Source organism: Hyaena hyaena, unplaced genomic scaffold (assembly GCF_003009895.1).
Source record: "Hyaena hyaena isolate Hyena2069 unplaced genomic scaffold, ASM300989v1 scaffold_41, whole genome shotgun sequence".
Taxonomy (NCBI): domain Eukaryota; kingdom Metazoa; phylum Chordata; class Mammalia; order Carnivora; family Hyaenidae; genus Hyaena; species Hyaena hyaena.
Window position 1 is genome coordinate 2,668,100 of NW_024080673.1, and position 9,311 is coordinate 2,677,410.

Here is a 9,311-nt window from a genome sequence, read left to right on the forward strand (position 1 = left end):
GCATGCAGGGTAAAGGAAAGAGGGGCAGGGGCCCTACTTTCAGAAGGGTGATGGGGTCTCCCGGAGATGATGTCCTCTGGGGCAAGCTAGGGAGGAAGGGAGAGCTCTCCAGGAAGAGGGTCCTGAGCAGAGAGTAGCAACTGCACAGGCTGAAGCTGGGGTGCGCTTCGTGTCTGTGAAGGGCCGTGGGGGGCGGGGGGGGCGGGCGGTGTGGCGGGGGCAGAACAAGGGAGGCGAGGGCAGGAGGAATGAGTTACACGTGTAGGCAGGGTCAGCCAGGAGGCCAGCCGGGCCGGGGGGACGACTTGGATTTCACTGGATGCCGAAGGATAAACCCCTTGGGATCTTGGCAATGACCACCACTCTGCTGGTGCCCTGCCCAGAGCCACTGGGTCTCCTTTTCTTTGCTGTGTGTTGGTCCCTCAGCCTCTGTGTGCCTTCAGAGGACTGCCCAAGTGCATGGAAGCAGTCGCTCCAGGGTCAAGTGAAGAGTCAGCATAGCCTGAAGAGCTTAAGGGCTGCCTGAGAGCCAAGGCCGAGTGCTGTGGTTGTACACAAGCCTGCCCCCCGCCGCCCTCAGCCTACTGCCTGCCCCTACTGTTTTGTGACTTGTGCCAAATCTTTGGTTCAAATTCTGCTTCTGGGAGAACCCACCCTATGACAGCCTCGAGGAAGCAAATACTCTGTTAGCTCTCCATCCATTAGACCACGTCCCCTGGTCTCCCGTGGAAATCTGGGCTGGCAGCCTCCAGCAGTGATTCTGTGTAATTCCCACTTGCCTCCTACTCCTCTGGCTTTATCTTCCTGATACTTCTGGGTCTGAATATCTCCCTCGCTGGGAGTTCACAGCACAACTGTGGGGAGGCGGCAGAGGCTACTACAGACTTTCCCATCCGAGAGAGTTTCGGGCTTGGCTCTGGCACCTACTGGCTGTGTGGGCGAGGTGCCTGTGCCATCTGAGTTTCAGCTTCCTCATACGGGGACTGGTGATGATCAAGCCACCTGGCCAGGTAGGCATGCCAGTTAAATGCCACCAAGCGTGTGAAGTGGGTAGCTTCATGGTAGCTGCTCAAAAAATGCCACAGCCTTTCTTTCCTACATTACTCTCAGAGAGTAAAACTCTCCTCCCTTTCTTCAAGGAGCTGGAGGAGGGGCTTTTAAAATGATACTTAAAGGGGTGCCTGGGTGGCTTAGTAGGTTAAGCTCAGGTAGTGATCTCACAGTTCATGAGTTCAATTCCCACGTCTGGTTCTGCACTGACAATATGGAATCTGCTTGGGATTCCCTCTCTCTCTCTCTCTCTCTCTCTCCCTTTATTTCTGCCCCTCCCCTACTAGCACTCTCTCTCTCTCAAAATTAATAAATGAACTTAAAAAATTAAAAATGATTACATTAATATCAAACATACATTGTATATTTACTAATGTTCCAGGAAGAGTCTAAATGTTTGTACGTGTGTTATCTCTGAGTTCTCTTACATTGTTGGTAACTTACTTTAAACTAGACAATGTATTTGTGTGTGTGTGTGTGAGAGAGAGAGAGAGAGATCACTTGCAGTTAAGCTAACACAGGCAGATCTGCAAGATATTTGGGCTGGATAAAATATTTTAGAAATGTTCTCTACCCTAGCATAAGTTGAGTCTAAAGATTCAGAGAAACCTCCTGCCTGAATTTTTAGAAATAACTCAGAGGAGCGACCAAAGCCCTGATCTGTCTGGTTTCTAGCCATGAGCAAGGAGGAAGACTCTGGTGTCTGATTAACATTAATAGAATCCTGCCTCTTCCTCACTATGTATCTGCCTTGGAGGAAAGCAGGGTGCAGCATTAAGGGACTGAAAGCTGGGACCTCATGGGCCTTAGAGACAGGTACTAGAAGTATTTCTGGGTTGGCTTGCTCACAAATGTCTTCTTCCATGGCAGAATTTTGAAATTTCCTTTCTTTTTATCTGGATGACTGGCTTGTAGAGAAAGAGCTGGCCAGCTCTTCCTTACCTCAACCTCCTTAGGTTGCTAGTATGTGCCTAAAGGAACCTAAGAAGTGTAGGGGATGAAATTGGCTTAGGTCAGTTCACAAGAAATCCTATCAGGGAGATACCACTAATAAAGAAGTTAAGCAACTTGTCTGGAGTCTCTAGGAAGTGGCAAGTGTGGGGTCCAGGCCACCTTCTCAATGCAGAGTCCCCTCTCTTTGATAGCTATGCTATCCTGCCACCAGCATACCCCTCTGTTAGCCACACTTGCTCCATTTTTCTCCATGGACAGGCAATCTCGGCATGACTGACTTGGGGACTGTATGATTCTTTGCTGTGGAGCTGTCCTGTGTATTGAAGGATGTCTGGCAGCAACCCTGGTCTCTACCCACTAGATGCTAATAGCATCTTTTTCCCCATTGTGATGATCAAAAAATGTCTCCATTCACTGTCAAATGTTCCCTGGGGAGCTCCTGGTTGAGATGTGTTGGCATAGATCCTAACTCCTTTGCAAAATGCTACTTCTTCTTCAAAGAGAAAGAGAGAGAGAGAGAAGCTCTATTTTCTTGAGTACTTAGTGTCAGGGACTGTGTTCAGAGCTTTACCAATGAATTAGATATCATTAACCACATCAGAACATCAGCTCAATATGTACTATGGCTGTTCCAGGTAAAAATATGAGGTCTTGGCTCAACATTACCCTATCAGGTATTCAAGACCATTACTGGGCTGAAGATGCCAATGTGCCTATGTACCTGCTGTCAACAGACCTAAGAATGGGCCGTTCATAGTCATGAGGTTGGTTTTGGCAGACATCCCTGTATGTCACTGCTAGAGGTGGGTGAGCTCTAAGGGCCCTGACGGATGGAAGAGCCAATGCACAGTGACCAGACCATATATGACAATACAGCTCTGTTCCACACCCTCTGTAGCTACTAGTCCAGGAAGCCAAACCACAGCCTCTGCAGCAACAAGTTCAGAAAGATCAGGGCTTGGTCAATGACTGCCAACTTCCCATTTTGGTCTTATTTTGGTCCTCACTTCCAACTCAGGACCAACCAGAGAATGCCAAAAGTGCTCTGCAAACAATCACATGAGATCCTCTACTCCTAGTTAGCCCATCTCTAACCTCCTCATATCAACAACCAGCAATCAGGGCATACCCAAAACCTTCCCTTTGCCCACGTAACACCTTCCCACTCCTCTGTGTCTCTCTCTGCCTAATGCAAGTGGTGGTGGCTAACGACTTGTGTCCTCGTATAGCTTGGGTTCTCTAAGTAGTGTGTGTTCTCATTTGGGTGGTCTCCACTTCTCTCCATAGTCTCCTTTCTACCACCTTACTTCAGGGTAGCATGGTACAAGGGAAGTAGGTCTTGAGGAATTCTGCACTTGTACAGATACCGTAGCAAGCAAGCACAAACAGTCATACAACGTTGTCATGTAGACTTGTGGAAGCCTCACCCTCAGTTCCCCAGGTCCTTCTACACAAAGCTTCGGCGGGACAAAGCTTTGGCTGGAGGTCAGTGAGATAATATTCCAGACAAGACAGTCTGATGGCTTAACTATGCTCTTGGAATGTCTTCTAAGTATCCCAACACAAGATCAAATGGGAGTCTGAGGTCACGTGTCCCACCTCAGAGGGGTTAGGCCTCCGGGTTCACTACGTTCTTATATTCCTCTTCAAACAGGTTCCTGCATGTCTGGCAGTATTTGCATTCTTTCTACATCTATTGAACACCACTACTGCACCCATGAAAAATGGCTTTTCATATTGCAGACGCTAATTTATAAACCTTCTAGCACTGATCAAAATAGCTAGATTGAGAGAGCTGGCTCAGAAAAAAAAAAACAAACAGATGAGCATAGAAGAAGAGAAGGAAAAACAAGAATAAAAACAGAGAGGGAGGCAAACCATAAGAGACTGTTAAATACAGAGAACAAACTGAGAGCTGCTCGAGTGGTGTTGGGTGGAGTAAGGGGCTAAATGGGTGCTGCGCACTCACGGGGATGAGCACTGGGTGTTCTATGTACATGAGGAATCACTGGGTTCTACTCCTGAAACAATCGCTACGCTATATGTTGAGTAACTTGGATTTAAATAAAATTTAAAAGTTAAAAAAGAAAGGCTCTTCCTCTTCCTGTGAGCGGCCTGAGGTGATCTCTGAAAGTGGTTCGCTATTCACTTGACCCAGAAAACCCGACAAAATCATGCAAATCAAGAGGTTCAAATCTTCGTGTTCACTTTAAGAACACACGTGAAACTTCCCAGGCCATCAAGGGTATGCATATCCGAAAAGCCACCAAGTATCTTAAAGATGTCACTTTGCAGAAGCAATGTGTTCCATTCCAACGCTACAATGGTGGAGTTGGTAGGTGTGCCCAGGCCAAACAGTGGGGCTGGACACAGGGTCGGTGGCCCAAAAAGAGTGCTGAATTTTTACTGCACATGCTTAAAAATGCAGAGAATAATGCTGAACTTAAGGGTTTAGATGTAGATTCTCTGGTCATCGAGCACATCCTGGTGAACAAAGCCCCCAAGATGCGGCGTAGAACTTACAGGGCTCATGGTCGGATTAACCCATACATGAGTTCTCCCTGCCACATTGAGATGATCCTCACTGAAAAAGAGCAGATTGTTCCTAAACCAGAAGAGGAAGTTGCACAGAAGAAAAAGATATCCCAGAAGAAACTGAAGAAACAAAAACTTATGGCCCGGGAGTAAATTCTGCATAAAGTACATGCAAGTAAAAGTAAAAACAGAAAAGAAAAAAAAAAAAAAGTTAAAAAAGAAAAAGACCTATAGGGTGTGTATGCCTAACTGGAACTGTTCACAGGGGCTAACTGGAAGGTGTGGATTCCTGATAAGGGCCCTTCAAATGTTAAGGAACAGCAGGCCCTAGAGCAGAGGTTCTTAATCCTTTCTGTGCCTCGGACCTCTCTGGTGAGCTAGTAAAACCCAGGAATCCCTTCCCACACTGACCTTCACAAGTCATGCTTGTAAATGCAGAAAACCAGTTACATTGAATACAGTCAGCAAAACTGAAAATCAGGTACATGTAATATAATAACACATGGGTTTCTTTATGAATGTGTTAAGTATTAAAGTCTGGTGGGGGGTGGGGGGGGGTCTCAAAACTGCCAGGATTAGCGGAGCAGTGATGAGCATACATGATGTTTCAAAACACCTGCAACAGTACTGATGTAAACTGCAAATATCTGTAATTTCTACTAGTTGCAAAGTCACAGAAACGTCTACAGTCGTCTACGTGTGCACTTAAAGGAAATGGTAAATTCTGTTAGAGGCAATGAAAATAAAGATGTCATTTTTTCTCCTTCATCCAAGTTCGTGAACTCCCCTGAACTCTATCTGTGGGCTTCAGCAGGAAAAGCCCTGCCCAAAGTGTAAAGAGCACACTGTTGATGATGAAGCAAATGGCACGGGGGAATTGTCATTTATTTGAGATTTCTTAGTCTCCCTCCCACCACGCGGGGAAGATGAGTTCCAGGACAGAAGGAACTGTGTTGCTTTGACTGCTGAATGCCCAGTGTCAGAACAGTGCCCGGCACTTAGCAGGTATTCAGATATTATTTATTGGATGACAGGATAACACGAAGCAGCAAGGCGATGTGTCCTGGAATGGCCTCACCTGCCCAGGTGGTCATTGGATGAGATGCTGGGTGGGGGACAACGTTAAGGTCTCCCTGGGGATAGGGCTTGACAGGGACTGAGACAAGTGAGGGGCTCTGGGCTCACCTGTGGCTCTGAGCACCCTATCAGACTGTTCTGGGAGCTCTATGCCCCATGGACCCTTTCCACTCTTCCAGGAAAGTCCTCTCTTCTGGAACTTTCCTCTAGAATCAGCATTGAGCTCTTTCTCTTCACCCTTCTTCATCCTTCACTTCCTCTGTGTCCAGTCTTAAGATTTTCTTTGGAAGGAAGAGACTCTTTCCTTCCCCTTTCACACTCTCCCTCACCCTCTAGTCCTTCACTTTTCTCTCTTTTGTCTGTAATTACCTCCTGTCCTCATAGAAGGATTTGATGACAGAATAAATCCAGAGCTTTGGTTCTAATGAACCTCCAAGACGTTGGTAATGACATCTTTCTCAAGAGGACCAAGAGGGATTCCTTTTCAAAAAAGTCTCCAGACAGATAAAGAGCACTGTTTACAGCGAGAGATTGAGAAAGAGGTACGAAAACCATCTGAGTGTTCACAATCTCAGCACATCTCTCGTTTCATGCTCTTACAACACTCAGTAAAGTATATATTATTAACCCCATTTCAGGACTAAGGAAACTAAAGATCCAAAAGGTTAGGTATCGTGTCGAATGTCACACAGCTCGTAACTACTAGGGGCTGTGGAGTCTAGGTCTCCCTGGCTTCAAAGGAACTCCACACGCCCTTGATCACCACCCAGCTAGGAGCCTTACTCTCCCAAGCCTGGGGCCCTGAGCGGGTAGAGATGGAGAAATCTGCCTTGGGATGCTGCTTCTCAAATTCATTTCCATTGTGTTTCAGATCAGCAAGTGGGCTTACTGAGCAGGGCTAGCTCCTGTCTCCTGACACCCATGACTCACCAGCACATTTGTAGTGCTTCAGCTGCACGTCCGACCCTGTTGAACTGCTCACAGCCCCAATGTCATGGCAAGGTCTGATTGCTATCCAAATTTCCAGTGCTCACTCTCACATCCTGGGCTTATCTCCTTGTGTACTGGCAGACGATTCACAGCTGGGAAGCGCTCTGTGAGCCACACTCGGAGCAGCGGGGGTGCAGGACACGGCCCCAACGCAGGCCTCCAGCAGCACCCTGAAGCCAGGGATGTGGTCCTGCCCAGTGGTCTGTCCCCTTTCCTATGAAACACACAGCAATCTCTAGGTGTTGTCTCAGATAATGCACAGCTGGCTCTGGCTAAATAATTTGACAATGCCCTCGTTCGTGGGGGAGAATATCTAGGACTCCTTGGAGATACTAAATGAAATATCTTCAAAGTTTCCTTTGCTCTGAGTGTGAACTTAATTACAGTGTATTTATGGCTGTTGCTATGTGTTTTGGCTAAGAGGCAGTTGAATCATTTAAGAGCTGCCGTTTCAACAGGGACTTTTAAGGTGTTTGGACATCCTTGCTGTCAGTGATTGCGCTTATAATTCTCCTGTCTTTGGAGCGCCCCTGGGGATGTCTGTGTGCTTCTGGTAAACAGATGTATTTAAACAGTCTGCATTTCTCAGGATTATGATTTTCACAGAAACACAAGCGTGCAGATTTATTGCTATCCTTTTCTATCAGCACTCACCACCTCAGGAAATATGCTTTCCAGGCCATTTCTTTGACCCTCGGCTTGTTTCCTTCTGGGCAGCTTCGCCTCCCTGTTTGCACAGCTCATCTCTAGGAAGCCCCTTAAAGCTAGAAACACCCTGGCTTGCTGGCTTTTGTGTCTCAGACACACTTTTTTATTGCCACCTAGTGGCCGATTTCAGGTCCTGGAATAGAGACTCCGATGTCTAGCAGGCAAACTTGGACTCACACTTTTTGAGGAAGGATCCAAATGTTTGAGAAGTTGAAGCACCTTAAGAGAGTAGCCAAGGATACAGATGTCTAAAAAGGTTTTTTTCTCCCCTCAAAAGACTACTTATAGTTCTGAGAGCCTGTCAGGTTTAGATATAAACTCTGGCTCTGAGGAATGCTAGCTGGGTGACATGAGCAAGTTACTTAACCTGGCCTGGCACGGCCTGGTTTACCTATCTGTAAAAGGGAGACAGTAATAATACGGCGACAAGATTAAATAATATACTGCATTTCTAGTGCATATCACAGGAGCTGGCACAGGGTAACAGCTCATTTAATACAATGGTTGTTACTATTCTTATTACTGAGTACCTGAACTCCACAGACACTTCATAAATAGTTGTAGTTAAAATAACCAAGGCCAGGGGCACAGGGGTGGCTCAGTCAATTTAGCATCTGGCTTTGTTTGGCTCAGGTCATGATCTCGTGGTTCATGGGTTTGAGCCCTGCAACAGGCTTTGTGCTGACAGCCAGAGTTTGGAGCCTGCTTCGAATTCTGTGTGTCCCTCTCTCTCTGCCCTCCTGTTCATGCCTGTGTGCTCTCTCTCAAAAATAAGTAAACATTAAAAAATAACCAAGGTCATATTACCAGTCAACTGGCAAATATTTATTAATTACCTCTTATGCACTCAAATCTGTATATGGAGTCTGGTGTGAAACAAAGAACTTGGCGTTGGTTATAGGTCTTTGTCTCCAAGAGCCTAGAATCCCTCTGAGTGGAGAACATGGCCAACAACATGCCATGGCAGTTCTGCCCTGGCAGGGTGCAGGGGGTGGGTGGAAGGGGCGCCTGAGGAGGGGAAAGGGAGGAAGAGAAGAGAACACTGGGGTGGGGTCTGGCTCGATGGAAGGGAAGGAAACGTGAACACATGAGGTAGGAAAGTGCAAGAAATAATTGCCAGCTACACAGGAGGCAAAGATGAATACGACTTGACTCGGTTCCTGCCCTCGAGCACTCACAGTATAATGGGAAAGATGAACTCATAAGAAGCAATTTGGCTGTTTTTTTTTTTTTTTTTTTTTTTGCCTCATGACCCGTGGAGTTTGGCAAGTAGCTCCGCTCAGTATCTTTTAGGGACCGAGGCTGACAGCAGCTTTACCTCAGTGCTCATAAAGCTGGCTCCTGAAGTTTCTGCCTGCAAAATGACACACAACACCTCCGCTTACATCTTCTTGACTGAAGCAGTCCCATGCCCATGCCCGGCTTTAAAGGGGCTGCGAAGTCCAATCATCACTGTGCTCAGGAGGAGAAGGCGAAACATCTGGTGGGTGACACAGATGGCCAGCCCAAAAGAGGAGCCTGCTGTCAAGTGAAATCCAAGCAAAGAGGGCAGCATCTGTCCAGGTAAGCCCAGGCTCGGCCCAGGAGGGTACACAGGGACTCACAAGAGCTTCCTCATGAATTCGGGACAGGCGCAGCAAGGGGAGGGCGTGGATGCAGCTGTCCTGTGCTTGCCAGCAAATTGACCGGTTTGATTCCTGGAGGTGGGTGGAGTAAGGGAATAACAAACCCGCCTATAGAGACTTGAGCTGTGCTTAGGCAGAAGAGTCCGTTCCCCAGACACATTCGCGTGATGCATCCCAGTCTCCCGGAGCCTCTCTCTGCTGAGAGGTTCCACTGACCAGAAGGCAGGGGCAGATCTGCACTGAGCACAGCTTCCCCAGCACTCCCAAGAACGCGCAGAGACAACGCCGGCAATGACCTGATAGAGTGGGCTCAGGAGGTGGCCGTGGGGTCTGGCTGGCTCCTCAGTAGGGAGAAGCTGCCTGCAGAGACCA

General features: G+C 47.4%; 1 protein-coding gene across 1 annotated transcript; it reads left to right on the forward strand.

Annotated features, from left to right (window-relative positions):
- Window positions 1-4,206: 4,206 nt before the first annotated feature.
- Window positions 4,207-4,732, forward strand: LOC120230376 (60S ribosomal protein L17-like). The gene has a single exon (XM_039229947.1). The coding sequence runs from the start codon at window positions 4,252-4,254 to the stop codon at window positions 4,690-4,692; it is 441 nt and encodes a 146-aa protein (XP_039085878.1). The 5' UTR covers window positions 4,207-4,251; the 3' UTR covers window positions 4,693-4,732.
- The last annotated feature ends 4,579 nt before the right edge of the window (window positions 4,733-9,311 follow it).